This window comes from Lutra lutra, chromosome 10 (assembly GCF_902655055.1).
Source record: "Lutra lutra chromosome 10, mLutLut1.2, whole genome shotgun sequence".
NCBI lineage: Eukaryota > Metazoa > Chordata > Mammalia > Carnivora > Mustelidae > Lutra > Lutra lutra.
In genome coordinates this window covers 52908200-52927363 of record NC_062287.1, presented here as the reverse complement: position 1 = coordinate 52927363, position 19164 = coordinate 52908200, and the positions used below count along the sequence as shown (strand labels likewise).

The 19164-nt window shown below is 37.1% G+C and overlaps 1 protein-coding gene across 2 annotated transcripts in view; it reads right to left on the bottom strand.

Annotated features, from left to right (window-relative positions):
* The window catches only part of RSF1 (remodeling and spacing factor 1), a 162695-nt gene that overhangs the window by 44488 nt on the left and 99043 nt on the right, over window positions 1-19164 (bottom strand). For both annotated transcript variants that reach the window (XM_047693907.1, XM_047693906.1), the window contains exon 5: window positions 18773-18927. In XM_047693907.1, the coding sequence (XP_047549863.1) occupies window positions 18773-18927 (155 nt within the window). The remainder of the gene's footprint in view (window positions 1-18772; window positions 18928-19164) is intronic.

The following is a 19164-nucleotide window of genomic DNA, read 5'->3' as shown; positions in this document are numbered from 1 at the left end:
AAAAGAAACTGCAGTGAAGGCTGCCTGGGCGGCTCAGTCTTAAGCATCTGAGTCTTGGTCTCAGGTCAGATGATGATCCCAGAGTCATGGGATTGAGCCCCAAGTGGGGGTCTGTGCTTGACAGAGTTTGCTTGAGGATTCTCTCCTCCTCTCTCTGCCCTTCCCACAATGTGTACTCTCCCCTCACCTCCTCCCGTCAAATAAATAAATAATCTCAAAGGGAGGGAAAAAAAAACAAAAGAAATTGCTGTGAGGTTTTTTTTTTTTTTTAAATGAAGTCAAATGAAGCACTTTGTCCAATATTTGGGAGCTATTATTATTATTATTTGGCCCCTTCTTACCATAAACTTTAGCCACATTAGAAAATGCAGTGTTCCATAAGAGACTCTTAATCTCACAAAACAAACTGAAGGTTGCAGGGGGCAGGGGGTGTGGAAAGGGTGGCTGGGTTATGGACATTGGGGAGGGTATGTGCTATGGTGAGTGCTGTGAAAGGTATAAGCCTGACAATTCACAGACTTGTACCCTTGGGGTAAATAATACATTATATTATAATAATTAAAAAAAAAAAAAAAGAAAATACAGTGTTTCCCAAAGATGCCATCATTGCTTAGAAAGCCATTTCTACTCTTCTTTACCTTGCAATTCCTCTCCTTCCCAATTTGTAAAACAATTAAAATATCAGTAACTATCCCCTATGATTGTTAATGATTATAGAAAGATGCATTCAATGATAATCATTATTATTGGTCATAATAATGTCATAATCATTATTATTATTACATTATTGAGAAAACCTTAACATCTGTCAAGCCCAGTTAAACATCACTTGATTTTATGTAGTTTTATCTGAGCTTTTCCCCTCCTAAGAATTAACCACTCCCTGTCCTGTGTCTGCATACTGTTTCCTATAGGGTTTTATAATAGCACTATTACCCCAAGTTCCAATTTTTTAAAAAAAATTTTATTTACTTGAGGGGTGCCTGGGCGGCTCAGTGGGTTAAGCCTGTGCCTTCGGCTCAGGTCATGACCTCAGGATCCTGGGACTAAGCCCTGCATCAGGTTCTCTTCTCAATGGGGTGCCTGCTTTCCCCTTTCTCCCTGCCTGCTTCTTTACTTACTTGTGATCTCTCTCTGTGTCAAATAAATAAATAAAATCTTAAAAGAGAAAGATTTTATTTATTTGAAAGAGAGAGAGAAAGCATGAGCAGGGGTAGTGGCGGGGGAGAAGCAGGCTCTCCACTGAGCAGGGAGCATGATGAGGGGCTCCATCCCAGGACTCCGGGATCATGACCTGAGAGGAAGGCAGATTCTGAACCAACAGAGCCACCCAGGTGCCCCTGAAATTACAGTTACTTATTTACAAATCTCTCTTATTAGTCTAACGAACTATGCCACTGTTAAGAGTTGTGATTACCTGTGGTAAGACACTCAAACATCCCCTGGTTATACTGAATAAATTGAAATGGCAATAAATTTGCTTTGTGTTGATAAATTACATCAACACAATTTAAGATGTAGATTTTACTGATACAAAGTCTTCTTATACATTATGCATACTATATAACTATTTGATTTACTATTCTTCTAAGTTTATCTGACCAACTTACAGAGATTTTGGCAAAGACATGACACATTTAATAGCTGTTCAGGTATACTGCACTTGACGATTAATAAATACACTTACGCAAGAGACCATTTAAAAAATAAGAAAAAAAAATGAAAGGCCCTTGGGGCGCCTTGGTGTCTCAGTGGGTTAAAGCCTGTCTTCAGCTCAGGTCATGATCCCAGGGTCCTGGGATCGAGCCCCACATCGGGCTCTCTGCTCGGCAGGGAGCCTGCTTCCTCCTCTCTCTCTTAGCCTCTCTCCCTGCCTACTTGTGATCTCTGTCAAATAAATAAGTAAAATCTTAAAAAAAAAAAAAGGCCCTAAACAAAAATGGGTTATGACAGGAACAGACAATTCAAAGATGACAAAATGTACAAACTCTACTATCAATCAAAGAAATGTACAAACTCTACTATCAATCAAAGAAATTGTCAAAAAACACTACAATTTTTTTTCAAAAAACACTACAATTTTTAATCAAACCAAAGAGCAAAGTTTTCCTTTAGTAAGAACATTCAAAACTTCTAAGAGTATGCTGAAAGGAACATGTTCATTCACAGACAGTGTTAGTACAAACTGGTACAACTACTCAATAATCAATATTTATCAGGTGCTTAAATTATATACAGAACTTTCTTCTTTAAAAAATTTTTTTAAGGGGCGCCTGGGTGGCTCAGTGGGTTGAGCCGCTGCCTTCGGCTCAGGTCATGATCTCAGGGTCCTGGGATCGAGCCCCGCATCGGGCTCTCTGCTCAGCAGAGAGCCTGCTTCCTCCTCTCTCTCTGCCTGCCTCTCTGCCTGCTTGTGATCTCTCTGTCAAATAAATAAATAAAATCTTAAGAAAAAAAAATTTTTTTTTTTAAAGAAATTTTTAAAGACGGAAAAATCCTCATAGTGGAGTAAGTACTTTTTGTACTTATTATATATATAATTGCATTTATCACATAATCTCAATTCTAATTAAATAAATAAACAACCATGCCTAAAATAAACACTGGAAAGAAAGAAATCACAATATTAACAGTGGTTTTTCCCTCTTGGTCACAAGACAATGAATAACTTTTATTTTTTGCTTTACACTTCCCCAAGTTTTCTAGAGCGAACATGTATTTTCTCTACAGTGAGATAAATTATAAGCAACCCAAGTGTAAGAAACCCTGGTTTGCCCAGGACTGAGGGGTCTTCTAGGACACAGGACATGCCATGCTAAAACAGACAATCCTAGACAAGAGAGGACAGATAACTGGTCACACTATTCTCATTCATGATGACTTGTCATTAAAATTAAATATGTATACACTACTGTTTCTACAATGGTACTGTTAAATGTCTCTGGAACCAACTCTCATTCTGTTTATCAACCAGAGTAAAATATGTTGACCATTTTGCAAGACAGCCAATTAGGACTTAAGGAACATTAAATGATAGCAGAGCAATGCACCACGAAAGCAACCCTTCAGATTCAGCATTCATAATTTAGGTAAGCAAGTTTACATTAACCTTTTTAACATACATTCAAAATTAATTGGCAGTAAACAGGTACAACACACCTACCATGAGCAGAGATCTGTATCAGCTACTGGGGATACAGAAAGGAGTAAGACTGGTAGGTATTACAATAAAGTCATGGTCACCAGCTATCTCTGAGACACTGCCACTGCCAGTAACTTTCCTACATTTCTCGAGCATTAACTATCTCAATGTTCTTGACTATCCTCACACCTGCAATCTCTCTGCTATGTCCACATTTTCAGATGATTCCATCCTCCATTTCACAGAGAAAATAGAAGCCACGAGGCAGAAGCTCCTTCCCATCTCCTGACTTGTAAACCTACTCCTGTTAAAATAGAGATTTATTTTAAGCTAAGCCCAATCCTTCTACCTATGTTTTGGATCTTATCTCCTCTAGTCTACTCAGGAAGGGTTGTTTGTTTGTTTAAAAGATTTTTATTTTTTTATTTGAGAGAGAGAGAGAGAACACAGAGGGAGAGGGAGAAGCAGACTCCCTGTTGAGCAAAGAGCCCAATATAGGGCTCAGTCCCAGGACCCAGAGATTATGACCTAAGCCAAAGACAGCCGCTCCAATGACCGAGCAATCCAGCCCCCCAGGAAGGGTTTTAACAATGTTATCATCTCACTTGTTTTAATGGGACCTCAGTAGCTGTCCTATGCCAAGTAGTTGAAAGAAGACCAAGGAGAGAAACAAGAATTGTTTGGGTATTATTTTAAGAGAATTCATGATAAAAGCTTTTCAAGGTCATCTCATTTTATTCAGATTTTAAAAAACCATTCTCAATAAACCACAAGGCCCTAAACAACCCCCACACCACTCTCCCCCACCTCCCACAGCCTGACCTCCCTGACCTCATTTCTTCCTGTATTATAATACCCCTCACTCATTCAGCTTCAGCTGCATTACTCACCTTGCTATAATACAGGAGCCAGCAAATTTATTCTGTAAAGGGTCAGATAGTAAATATTTTAGTCTATAGAGCAACTATTCAACTCTACCTTTATAGTAAGACAGCAACTATGGACAATAAGACACGAAAAGAAACAATACATTCTAACAAAAGAATAGCAAACCAGGTGGGATCAAGCCCCATGTGGGCTTCATGCTCTCCCTTCCCTTGTACCCTTCCCCCCTACTTGTGTGTTCACAAGCACTCTCTCTCAAATGAGTAAATAAAATCTTTAAACAAAAAAGAAAGAATAGCAGGCCCTTTAGCCTACAGTCCTTACTCTGCCAATCTCTGTCCTAACATATTAAGTAGATAATGCTTCCCCCTCAGGGTCTTGCTCTAGCCAATCCTTTAGTTTTTACTCAAGTGTCACATTTTCAGTGAGTCCTTTTCTAACCCCCAATCTAAAGTTACACCCTCCCTCATCCCCCAATTATTTTACCTCCATAGCTCCTTATGATCATCTAATACACTGTGTATTTACTGATTGTTTATTGTCTACCTCCCTATACTCTGTAAGGCTAAAAGTCAATTGATTTTGTTTACAGGCTTATTCCCAACTACCAAGAATAATACATGATATACAGCATGTACTCAATAAATATTTGTTGATTGCAATGAATGAATGAAATATTATAGGTAAAGTATCAACCATACTTATGAGAAAAATATATTTTTACAACTGAAATATTTTGCTTGGCAAAAAAGCTTACCATTTTAAAGATGTTGACAGATTTTACAGTTTCCAAAAGGGGCCCAAAATACTGCACTCATCAGTTGATTTTATCAGTATCATGTGCCTAATGGACAAGTAATAGGAGGTACCTACACTAACGCATTGGTACAACCAATTTACTACATGCTAAAGGGATATGAATTGGTGCCAGTTTTATTTATTTATTTATTTACTTGAGAGAGAGAGAGAGAGCGCGAGAGCTCGAGCGCACGCAGGAACACGCAAGCAGGGGGAGTAGCAGGTAGAGGAAGAAGCAGGCTCCCACTGAGCAGGGAGCCCAGCAAGGGGCTTGATCCCAGAACCCTGAGATCATGACCTGAGCAGAAAGCTGCCGCTTAACTAACTGAGCCACCCAGGTACCCTTGATACCAATTCTTTTATAATTTATTTAAAAATTACATGGTAGATATCTAACAGAGGCTTTATTTATAATTAAGTATAACAAAATAAAGAAACCCACACAAAACAAGTAACAGATCTTTTTTTTTCAATGCAAAAAGTTGCTTTTATTAAAGAAAGGGGACGTGACCTGTGCACAGAAAGAGCTGCGCTAGGGTTGTGAGGAGTGACTGATTATATACTTTTAAGATGGGAGAGCAGGAATAAAGGGAGTTTCCAAAATGATTTTCTTCCATTAAGGAAAACTTACAGGATCCTGGAGATCTGGCTATTGTTAAGCTAAGTTGCTTTTTGTCTCTAGCAAGGCATCAACTTTAAGGAAGCTGTGAACTCCTTGAGGACTGTCATACTCTGCCTTTCTCAAGCACCAATCTGTCATGTCAATTAGAAACCCAGAAATATTTCTGTGGCGATCTGGAAGGCATACACAGTGAACAAATAACAGATTAATAAATTATTAGAAGGCAAATAGGAACTAGGACCTTGCCAGCTATTTTGCAAGCCCTACACATGCCTCTTCCCAAGAATTCCCTCTCCCTACCAAGAAAAACAATTAACCTGACTTTTATGTTAAGCACGTCCTTATTTTAGTTTTACCTGTGTATTATTTTCCTTTTTCTGTCCCTTTAATTTTCTGTTGTCCCCTCCATCCTTTACTTTTCTTGAAATTATTTGTTCAAGTCACTGCATCATTTGTTCTATAATTTCCAGATGATGCTGACTGCACTCCGATGCTCCTCTGCCCTTTTTGTCCCTTGAATAGTCACTTTGATCTATAGCCTTCATCAGATTCCAGTTCAATTTTTGCAGCAAAACTACTTCAGTGATGGTGGGTTCTTTATCAAAAGGCATTAATGTCTGATTTATTTCCCTCTTTTTGTAATGTTAGCAGATACTGATGCTCTCTATCTAAAACCTTTACTGGGAACTGCAGAATAGTGATATTCCCATTCTATCATTCCTTCATCAGTGACTTGCTGGAATAAATTCCATAAACTTTATGAATTCACTATTTTGTTATACAGTGGTACAGTTCATATAGAAAAGGAAGGATAAGTAGTTTGCTTCTTTTCATTTATTTAACAATGTTCAAAACAATAATTTGATCATCATTGGAAATCTCCAAAGGTAACCAATTTTTCTTTTAGTATCATAATGAAATCATGGATTTAAGGCGTATTCATTAGGATCTCTAAATTGGCTCTTGAGTCTTTTTTTTTTTTTTTTTTTTAAGTATGCTCCATGCCTTCTGTAGAGCCCAATGTGGGGCTTGAACTGATGACCCTGAAATCAAGACCTGGCTGAGATCAATGTCTTAGTTTGGATGCTTAACCGACTGAGCCACCTAGTTGTCCTGGCCCTTGAGTCTTTTTGACATGATAACATCCATACTACCAGGAATGACAAAATGTTTCTTGGCTCATTCCCATTATGCCCCTGAATTGGTGGGAAACTTCTTCACAAATACAATCTAGGTGTTAAGGCTGATCACTACAGTTGGGTTGGACACTGTTTCTAAGTTTTTTTAGTGGTTTTAAAGGACAACATGGGTGATATAATTAAAATATTACTTTTTCTTTCTCATGCTAGATATAAAACATTCTCAGAAAAACAGTATTGACACCATCATCAAATTGATTTAATAAAAAGTTAAGAGTTATTTGTGTGTACTCTTCTCATTCTCTCTCCATCTGTCCTACTATAGCTCCACTGTCAAAACACATATCCATTAATGACTGACTACATATTATCTCATTATCTGCCACTTAGATACAGCTACATGTAACCACAAATTTAATGCTCACCCAACATTCTTTTTAAAATCTTATTTTGAGGGGCACCTGGGTGGCTCAGTGGGTTAAGCCTTTGCCTTTGGCTCAGGTCATGATCCCAGGGTCCTGAGATCGAGCCCCACATTGGGCTCTCTGCTCAGCCTGCTTCCTCCTCTCTCTCTGCCTGCCTCTTCACCTACTTGTGATCTCTGTCAAATAAATAAAATCTTAAAAAAAAATAAAATCTTATTTTGAAATAAATTTAGACACACAGATATGTTACAAAAACAGTTCAGGTATACCTTCACACTGTTTTTCCTAAAGTTAACAACTTAGATACCTATAGTATAATTATAAAATCAGGAAATTAACAATAGTAACATACTATTAATTAAACAGATTTTATTTAAATTTTGCTAATTTTTCTCCAATGTCATTTCCATTTAAGGATCCAGGTCTCATTTTGTTCTTGTGTTTGTTCTTGTTTCCTCTAATCTGTGACTGTTCCTCATTCTTTCCTTGTTTCTTCTGCTCTGACACAGTTATTAGGATACCTCTTAATTTTGGCTTTTAAATGTTTTCTCAATATTAGATTGAGATTATATATTTTTGACAAAATCCCACAAAAAGAGATGCTGTGCATTACATAAAAAAATATAGGAAATGTCAATGCCTAATCATTTAGTTAAGGCAATGTTGGCTCTGGTTTTTACCATTTTTCTCCTTGTAACAAGTAGGTGTCTTCGGAAGCTACATTGAAATTATGCTAATATTCTGTTTCTCCACAAACTGCACCTTGTCTGCAACAATTATTACTGTAGAGCTTCCCTCATGCTGATCTGTATTTCCTTCATTCCTAATCCATATTTGTCTGCAGAGAAGGCTGTCCCTTCACCTCTATTTACTTATTTACACAATTATGTACTTATATAAGTAGAACTCATGGGCATTTGTTTAAATCTATGGTTTAGGGGCGCCTGGGTGGCTCAGTGGGTTAAGCCTCTGCCTTTGGCTCAGGTCATGATCCTGAGGTCCTGGGATCAAGCCCCACGTCGGGCTCTCTGCTCGGCGGGGAGCCTGCTTCCCCCTCTCTCTCTCGCTGCCTGCCTCTCTGCCTACTTGTGATCTCTGTCAAATTAAAAAAAAAAATCTTTAAATCTATGGTTTAAATCTATCATTATATAAATTTGTAGCTAAAACAGTTTCTGCTTTCACTACTGAGAGCTACTTTTTTTTTTTTTCCTGAGAGCTACTTCTTATTGGCACCTGTACACTACTAACATGCCCCAATTTTTTTTTGAGCACGTCCTTAGACTCCGGCATTCTATGATGTCTCAGGCTCATCTTGTATTCTCCCTGCCCGTCTCCAGAATCAATCTAAGGAGCACTGGCTTCTTTTATTGGAGAATGATATTTTGGAATAAAAATCTAGAGACTAAGAGTGCACATTACTACCAGGGTATCGTCATTCTTAAGATTCCTCTCATAAACAGAAGTAGGAAACATACATATGAATTAGTAACAAAAAAAAAGAATATGTATGTATTTTGACAGCATCCACCACTGATATTATGTTAGTCATTCTGGCTATCTGAAGCTCATTCACTTGAAGATTTCTAAAACAGACCACAGATATTGGTAAGTTTATCGCAGTCTTTATTTGAAAGCCAGTTTGGCTGGACATATAATCCCTGGGTCACATTTCCGTTGCCTTACATATGTTATGGCATTTTATTCTATCATAAAGCATTGCTTTCAAACAGAGTGCTGGCAGTCCGATTTTCTTTCTGCTATAAGTCACATGGTCTTTTCTGCCTGGATAACTGAAGACTTTCTTCTTCAAATCCCAATAAATATGACTTGATGTTCGTTGTTTTGGGTTGATTTTCCAAGGTACATAGTACCTTTTCAATACGCAGTCTAACAACTTTGTTTCAGGAGGTTTTGTTAAGGACAGACTTCAGTATTTTTGTCTGCTCCCTTGCTTTGGTTTTGGTTTTCTTTTTTGTGGAGACTTGTTGGATTTTCTTTCCCATCTTCAAATCCTTATCTCTTTCTGTCAAATCTTTATCTCTTTCTTCATTTATTTTTGATTTAAAAAAAATACACAGCTTTCCATTTCCCATTTGGCCAAGGCACTGATCTTTGAGTTTGTTCACTCTGATGTTTCTCCTGGATCTGGGAAAAATCTTGACTATTCTGAGTTCTACCACCTATGAATTATAGTTTTCACGTTCTGTGGGAATGTCTTTAGGATAAGTGTTTATTCTTATAATCCTGTGGGATTTTCTTTAATCCTTTTTAGTTGCTTATTTTTCTGTCAAATAGATTATTTTTCTAATTTCATAGCTCTAGAGTTCCCTACTTGTTATTTTTTGTGAGATATTCAAATTTAAAGTGATTTACTTAATGAGATGAATGAACCCTATTCCTTTCTCATACTTTTATTTGGAGCTTCTTTTTTGCATGCCTATACTGTCCCTGTCCTACTTAATTTGGATTCTGTTCCTAGCAGTTTGGACAAAGCTCAGTGTGGAGTTTATTTTGGAAGGGAGGTCTGGCTGGAGAAGTCTGAGAATTCCCAAGCACCCCAGAGCCTCTTTAAGACCTTAGTTTCCAATACTGTCTACAGTTTTTAATTTTTGCTATTAATACATTCCTTTAATGAAGAAATTTGTAGAGACTCAAAAACAATGCCACTGCCATTTTCCAAAAATTGTGAATGATAACTTCAATTTTTCCTTCTAATTCAAGTCACAACAAACTTAATCAGAACAGCAATAGTTAATCTAATCATAAGATTTCTTTCGCTCTTTTCCTTCCTTCCCACACCTGCCCTTCCTCCTTTCCTCTCCAGTAAGCACAAATGATTCACTTAAGAAGCAACATGGTCTGGGGGCGCCTGGGTGGCTCAGTCATTAGGTGTCCTGGATCAAGGCCTGCGTCAGGCTCCCAGCTCTGTGGGATGCCTGCTTCTCCTTCTCCCACGCCCCATGCTTGCGTTCCCTCTCTCACTGTGTGTCTCTCTCAAATAATAAATAAAATCTTTAAAAAAAAAAAAGAAAAGAAAAAGAAAAAGAAGCAACATGGTTTGTGTTCTATTGTTCCTGGAATAAAAATAAAAGAAATCAAACTTCAATGTATTTTGTCCTTCACCTGACAATTTGAGGCAGGCCTAACGTAAAGAAGGAATGATGGTGATGATAAAAAATAATTTATTTTCTTTTGTTTTTATAAAGGAAACTAAGATATTGTAACAAGGTGACAATAACACTTCTATTTATCTGCTCTCTCTATACTTTTCTGTATGGAACACTATTTAACATGGTAATATAAAAGTGGATGATTTGGGGGGCACCTGGGTGGTTCAGAGGGTTGAACTTCTGCCTTCAGCTCGGGTTGTGATCTCGAGGTCCTGAAATAGAGCCCTGCACCAGGTTCTCTATTCAGCAGGGAGCCTGCTTCTCCCTTTCTCTTTGCCTGCCTACTTATGATCTCTGTCAAATAAATAAATAAATCTTAAAAAAAAAAAAAGGTGGATTATTTTGTGCCAAGTATAAGGACATTTTAAGACCCATCCATGGGACACCTGGGTGGCTCAGCTGGTTAAGTGACTGCCTTTGGCTCAGATCTTGATCCTGGTGTCCCAGGATTGAGTCCCAGCATTGGGATCCCTGCTCAGCAGAGAGTCTGCTTCTCCCTCTGACCCTCCCCACCTCATGTTCTCACTCTCTCATTCTCTTTCTTTCTCAAATAAATAAAATATTTAAAAATAAATAAATAAAAAATAAAATCCACCCATAAGTCTCTAGATTAAACACCCATACCATATCAAAACACGTCTTTGTAGCTGTAACAATTAGTACCCACCCTTTCTATGGAAGGGGCTACAAACTCTAATGGCCACAGGAACCAGGCAAGAAAACATAAATAAGGGTAAGAAAAATATAAAGCTAGAAATACATATAAATTGTTTTTATTGAACATAATATAAATTATGTGTAATGCTGGTGATTATGTTTCGAATCTTAAAAAGCTACTAAAGTTTTATTATTTTATTTCTTAATTTATTTTATTATTTTATTTCTTAATTCATTATTCCTTTGATTTGGAATCAGAAACTGGATCACTGTTTCCAGGACCAGGGACTGGTCATTACGACAGTGTCAGATCCAGTATGCAGTCAGCACTGTTATACACAACACAAAATCTGGCCTTGAGTCATTTAATAGGGAGTTTACTACTATATATTTAATGCCAGTAAACAGCTGCTGGTGAGCATGAACACTGACAGAATTTTGTATACAGGGAATCTACTTTCAGGATTTTTACATAATTTTTGTAATTGAATGCCCTCATTATTTAGTTTTCAGTACTGCACTAGTAAACTTAGTTTATATTACTTTAGAAAGGCAAACTGAACAATATTAATTTTCCTTCTTAAATTTGAAGTCAGAGAATCTATTTCACGATTCAGGCCATCATATCCATTTCTGGATACCAACTACAGTAGGAAAGTGGGCCAGGTTACTCTATATCTACTACATTTCCTATTGAATCAAGTTCATGAAAATGAGTGAATCAACTAATAAAATTATAATATCCGAAGTGTTCAATTTTGTTGCCAACTTGAGTCTTTGAGAAAATATTAGTTGATAAGGCTAGATTTTTTTTTTTTTTTTTTTGCCTAAATGATCTTAAAATTACACCCCTGCGCGCCACCCCACCCCCCGCTGCCAAGGCTTCCTAATACCACATCATGGCTAAGCCATCTATGGGCCACAGGAGTCCCAAGACAGCATTTTTAAAGATAAAAGAACAAAACTTTATTGTGTCATTATATGGGTGTTTTTTGTGTGTAAAAAAGTTAAAAATGGGGCGCCTGGGTGGCTCAGTGGGTTAGGCCGCTGCCTTCGGCTCAGGTCATGATCTGGGGGTCCTGGGATCGAGTCCCGCATCGGGCTCTCTGCTCAGCAGGGAGCCTGCTTCCCTTCCTCTCTCTCTGCCTGCCTCCCTGCCTACTTGTGATCTCTGTCAAATAAATAAATAAAATCTTAAAAAAAAAAAGTTAAAAATGAAACCTCACAGTCATGGTAATTAACCTTTTGAACAGGATAACTCTTAGAGACTGACTCATAGGTCAATCAATTTTTTGCATAATGAATGAACCATACAATACGGTATTTTTCTATACTATGAGGCTTGATGATCTGCAGTGACCATGAGGAGTCTTCTTCAGTTCAGCTAAGCATTCAGATTCACAAGACTACTACAGATCACACTGCATGAGTCTACCAACATGGATGTAAGACAGCTTGCCAACAGGTGTAGGGGCTTAAAACCTGGTATAGGCTTTGCCACAGTCTATATAGCAATTCATATGGGCATCTAGGAGCTATCTTCTCCCAGCTGACAACTTCAGGAGCAAGTATATAGGATTCACATTGCGTAGGTGTAGGAACTGCTTTGTCTTTAAATGCCTCATGTTCTGTGGTGCCTGGGTGGCTCAGTTAAGCATCTGCCTTCGGCTCAGGCCACGATCCCCAGATCCTGGGATCAAGTCCTGCATCAGGCTCCCTGCTCAGCGGAGAGCCTGCTTCTCCCTCACTCTCTGCTGCTCCCCCTGCTTGTGCTCTGTCAAATAAATAAATAAATACAATCTTAAAAAGTCTCTATAAAATGTCATCATCTCAAATTTAAGCTTTGTGTTAGATATGATCACAATAGCCAAAGGAGGATCACGTCTAGGTAACTTTTTCTAAGGATGACCTATTTGGATGTTTTTTTAAAGATTTTATTTTTAAGTAATTGCTACCCCCAACATGGGGCTCAAATCTACAACCCTGAGATCAAAAGTCACATGCTCCACCAACTGAGCCAGTGCAGTGCCCCTACATTTGTATTTTAAAATTTCCCCTCAATACACAAAAAAGCCATCTCCTAAAGTTGGGGCTATTAAGGAACCATATCCAAATTAGCTCTTGTCATTTAAAAAGATTAATCAATGCTACAAATAAATCACTATGGGTACTATTATTATCTGTGCTTTCATCAGCTATAATACAGAATATAACAAATGACTTAAATTCTTGTCCTTCTGTTCACAGTAATCTATTCACTATGAACAAGTGTATTTGCATTTGCACTTATGTATATAAATGCTCAGTCTAGTTGGGACACATTTTTTGCTGGACCCAAACTCAATGTTGAAAAAAATAGTTTTGATTCGTATGTAATATTTTTTTCTTAAAAATCTGTAACTGCTCATCAACCATTGAGTAATATATGGAATTGTTCAATCACTATATTGTATACTTGAAACTAATATAACACTGTATGTCCAAGTACAATGGAATTAAAAGAAAAGATATACAGATATCTATATATATCTCTATATATCGATATATATATATATCTCTATATATATCGATATATAGAGATATATATAGATATCTGTATATCTTTTCTTTTAATTTTAAGTCATTTAATAGGGAATTTACTACTATATATTTAATGCCAGTAAACAGCTGCTGGTGAGCATGAAGTATTAGCAAACACTGATAGAATTTTGTATACAGGGAATCTACTTTCAGGATTTTTACATAATTTTTGTAATTGAATGCCATCATTATTTAGTTTTCAGTCCTGTACTAGTAAACTTAGTTTATATTACTTTAGAAAGGCAAACTGAAAAATATCAATATATATCGATATGTATATATATATCTATATACATAGATACATATAATGAACCATACAATATAAGATTTTTCTGTACTATGAGGCTTGATGATCTACAGTGCCCATGAGGAGTCTTCTTCAGTTCAGCTAAGCATTCAGAAACAAATCTTAGCATTAAGAAACAAATCTTAAAACTGCAGTTCTCCCCTTGTCCCTCGTAATTTCTCTATTAGGTATCTTTTCCCTTACCCATCATATTACTACAGTACTGTTTCATAACACTATATGTATGGACTGAATTATTCCCCCCTTAAACTCATGTTAAAGCCCCCACCCCCAATGTGACTATTTGGAGATGGGGTCTTAGTGAGATAATTATTGTTAAATGACATAAAAAAGGTAGAGCCACAATCAATACGGCTGGTGCCCTTTTAGAAAAGGAAAAATACCAGAGCACTCTCTCACTACACACACAAATAGAGGCCACATGAGGCAGAGAGAAGGAAGCCATTTGTAAGCCAGGAAGAAAGCCTTCACCAGAACTTGAGTCTGCTGGCACTCCATCTGGGACTTCTAGCCTTCAAAACTGGGGGAAAATAAATCTGTTAAAGTCACCAAGCTCGGTATCTTGTTATGGCAGACAAGGAAGACTAATAGATTAAGTTGTATTATTTTGCCATGTTGAATTTAGACTTTATATCAGAAATCACATTAGTAATGGCCACCAGAGAATCATCTGTAGCTTACTTAACCTTTTGTAACCACAGGAATATTCTTCACTGCTGCCAACAAGTCACCTTCCCATTTTTCTTTCTCTTGTTTTTTCAATATGTGACAGATACATGAATATAATAATTTTTTTACTTTAACTATATCATAAGAAAAACAAAATGTAAGTACTAGGCTAAGCAACTGAGACTAAGCCCAATTTCAGGGGACACAGAGAGGACTAAGGTAAACTGGAGAATGCAAATTCTAAGGAGAGTCAAACATCACTCAGGTACAGCTCACTGCTGATAAGCAAAAACAAACCTCCATTGTTATCAGCTCTTCTAATTTCCAATTTTATTTTATTTTTTTAAAGTTTTATTTATTTATTTATTTAACAGACAGAGACCACAAGTAGGCAGAGAGGCAGGCAGGGAGAGAGAGGAGAAGTAGGCTCCCCGCTGAGCAGAGAGCCCAATGCGGGGCTCGATCCCAGGATCCTGAGATCATGACCCGAGCCGAAGGCAGAGGCTTTAACCCACTGAGCCACCAGGTGCCCCCAAAATTTCCAATTTTAAATGTTCACAGCAAGTTCAAATTAAAAAAAAACAAAAACAAAAACAAAAAACAACCACACACATGTGGAAACATGTTCTCACAAAAATCTATACATGAATGTTCACGGTGCCATTACTCATAATAGCCAAAAAGTGAAAACAACTCAAATGTCCATCAACTCATGAGTGAATTAACAAAATGTGGTGTATCTATATAAGGAAATATTATTCAGTCATAGGGGTAGGTAAAAAGTGGCAAGTGACTGCTTAATTATTACAGGGTTTCTTCATGCGGTGATAGAAAACTTCTATAATTAGATAGTGGTGATGGTTGCACAACATTGTGAATACACAAAAAAAAACTGAATGGTATACTTTAAAATGCTGACTTTCACCTTAATTAAAAACAAAACAAAACAACAAAAAAACAAAGCAGCACTGTATAAGCAAAAAAAAAAAGCTTTCAGGCCAAATCAGGTTTGTAAGTTGCCTATCTACAATTTCTATTCTCTATTAAAGATTCTCAAGTGGTAGTCTTTACCCATTCTGCATATAGGCAGAAGTGTATGATACAAAAGCTAACAAAAGGAAAGTCTTTTTCCAATTAGCAGAAAGAAACCAAAGGTTAGGATTTCCCTCAACTTTGTTTTCCCTCATACTTCTTTTTTAGTGTTCTGGTACCTTCCAAATTAGAATACAGTATCTAACATGGAGTGAAAATATACATTAAACTTTATGGTGTCCTAGAAGAATAGTAACTTCTGGTAGTATACCACCAAACAAGATATTCTGGGTCTTAAACAGAGAAGGGCTTATGTTATACCTAACACTTGCTTTGAAATCTATCATCTATCACAGTTTGAGAAGAACAAGTCAGCAAGTATTTGAGAGCTTCAAGCTTGGTAGTATGCCTGACCCTAATATAAGTAGGAAAAAAAAATAGTATTTAATTAAGTGCTAGCAGAACTTAGAAAAAGATCAAAATTCTGAGATTCCAGATGGCCCTGAATGACTAGAATTTCTAGAGTGAAAGAAAAGTATCTCAGAGAGATAAAAGCATGATAAGGACACAGAAGGAATGCCCAAGACACAAGGAGAAAATGCATCTAGATAACCTGGAACCAGTGATGATGTAAAAAACCAGTGGGAGGGGCGCCTGGGTGGCTCAGTGGGTTAAAGCCTCTGCCTTCACCTCAGGTCATGATCCCAGGGTCCTGGGATCGAGCCCCACATCGGGCTCTCTGCTCGGCAGGGAGCCTGCTTCCCTTCCTCTCTCTCTGCCTGCCTCTCTGCCTACTTGTGATCTCTGTCAAATAAACAAATTAAAAAAAAAAAAAACACACAAAACCCTAGTGGGAGATAACACTAGAAACATCATTCGAGGCCAGACTGTGAGATTCTGAATGCCAGTTTAAGAAATTCAAACTTTTTCAAAGACAATTTCAATTACCTTTGAAATAAAAAATGATTTAATTACTCAGTTAGTGAATGTTTTAAGACATACGATGCCATCTTTGGATCTTTTCTTTGCTTATTTTTATAAGTAATTCATTTCTTCTTGGCACTTAAACAAAAAAAAATAATTTTACTAAGGTTAGATACAAAGAATTTACTAAGGTTAGATACATAGCAATTCAACAAACAAAGAAAAATCTATTTTAGCTGCAAGAATGAGAGTAGCTGTTTTATTCTTTCCGCAGTTCCTGTTTATTTTTTTCCTTCCTGATGTCTGATTTCCAAATATTCCTGCCCAAAGGCAATGTTTATTTACGTCTGAAAGTAATAAAAATGACAAGCCAGAATCCCATTTCTTTGGTCTTGCTTGTTAAAGAACACAATAACTACATCTAAGAGGATGGAGTAAGAGAGGGGGCTTTAGGGGTTGAATAAAAATGTCGACTCCCACAAATTATGTGTTTCTATAGCATCTAAAGTACAAAAACCCCAGAGAAAGACCAAAGACTGCCCAGGTGTGAACACTGGGTATGCCACTAACAGGCTGCATGACCCTGGGAAAGTCACTCAAATCTCTCCTTTGACTCCCTTTGCTCATTTGGAAAAAATAAAAACAAAACACAAAAAACCCACAAAAAACCCGAAATACTACCTACCTATCATACCTAACAGAGTGGTTGTGAAGATTATATGTCTTAACACACGTAAAGCACTGAGCACAGGACTTGGCACAAGGTCAATGGTATGTGTCAGCTATTTTACCCACTTTAGTGTAAGCTTCACAAAAGCAAGCATTTGTCTTTCCTTATTGAAGTCTCGTGTCTAAAATGGTGCTTAACACATAGCAGGTGTACAGTAAGTATGTCCTAAATGAGTAAGCAACATTTTGCTATTGGAGTAACAGAAGAGAAACAGAAGAGACACTATTTAAAAGAGAAAGGGGAAAATCAAAGAAGGTTAAATGTCTTACTCCTCTTCCTTTGCTACTTTTTAAACAGATGTCCTCCCCCACCCAGCCTCTCTGCTAACTGTGTTTAGTGTTAAAATATCAGTATTCACTGAGGAACATTTTCAGGAACAGCTGTCTGAAAGACTCTGCTGTATTTAAATAAATACAAGGTTAGGAGGAAACTACCTCTGTAACCTTGGTAAACAAAGTGTGATTCTCTGACCAGCAGCCTGAGCATCACCTAGGTCCTTGGTAACTAAAATGGCAAATCATCAACTTCACACAAGACCAATGTACTCAGTGTCTGCACTGTAAAAAGATCACCAGATAAACAGCATGCATATTAAAGTTTGAGAAGTACAGCCCTAGATTACTGTAGTTGAAGAATAGAGGTGATACAAGACCAGGGTTCAAATCTAGACTCTGACCGTTTATTATATATAGGACCCAGGGCAAGTTTATAAACTTACCAATTACCTCATCTATAAAATTAAAACCATAATAACAGCAGTTCCCTCAAGGAGATGCTACGATGACTGAAAATGCATGTGTAGTGTTTGGTGGACTGCAAAGTAACAAAGCTAGGGGGAATGTAAAATGGCCCAGCAGCTGTAAAAAGTGGTATGGCAGATCTGCAAGCTATCATATGATCCAGCAATTCCACTTCTAGGTATATTCCCAAAAGAAGTTAAAACAGTGACTCAAACAGCTATTTGTACACCCATGTTCCTACCAGCAATATTCACAACAGCCAAAAGGTAGAAGAAAGCCAACTGTCCACAGACAGATGAATAAACAAATGTGATAAATATACAGTGGAATATTATTAAGCCTATCATTATACTCAGTGAAATTAGCCAATCAAATATTCTATGAACAAATATTCTAAGATTTCTTGGACAGAACATCCCAAGAGTTAGGCAAATTCACAGAGATGGAACGCAGAATAGTGGATGCCAGGGGCTGGGAGGGTGCAGGGGTAAATGAGGAGTCAGTATTTAACTGTCAGAGTTTCAGATGGGGAAGATGACTCTGGAGATGGACAGTGGTGACAGATGCCCAACAATGTGAATGCACTTAATGCCATGGAACTGTATACTTAAAAATGGTTAAAATGATAAATTTTATGTTATGTATATTTTACTACAAAAATAAAAGAGTTCAATAAAGTATCTTTGCATTTTTAAAATTAGCAAAAAATACGTTGTGATGATCTGAACACTTTTTATTTAAATTTTATAAATGTACAATATAAAAGAGAAAACGTACTCAATGGCCTTTTGCTGCTTATTTTTCATTAAAGAAAAGAAAAATCAATCTCCCTCTACAGGAAGACTTCCAATTTTTCAAACTGAAAGAATTCTAATTAATATAGTTGGAAATAGAAGTGGAAGAAGAGAGAAGAAATTACAAAACAAAGCAAAACAAAACACACAAAAAAAACCTTGTTTAGGTGCTTCTTCCTCCTTTTTAGTCTCCTCATCCTCTAAGCTGGGACTTTCCCGGGAAGAGTTGTCCTGTTGGATAGAGTTTTTCAGTAGCACAGGATCAATCTGTGCTTTCAGGAGGGCAAGAGTCTCAGCCAATTCGTTTCGATTTCTAAATAAGGGAAAAAAACAAAACAGCATAAAAATCTTAATCCTGTCCTAAAGAGCTTTCAGAATAATACCTATTAGAAATTAGAATTTTAAAAAGAAAAACACATTTAAGAACATACAAAACACTGGTACACCTCATCTTAATTAACCTTGAATCTAACTAACTATTAGGAAAGAAAAGCATATGAAAATATATTATTTTCCAAAACGGAAGAAACGTATACCCTACGGATTAAAA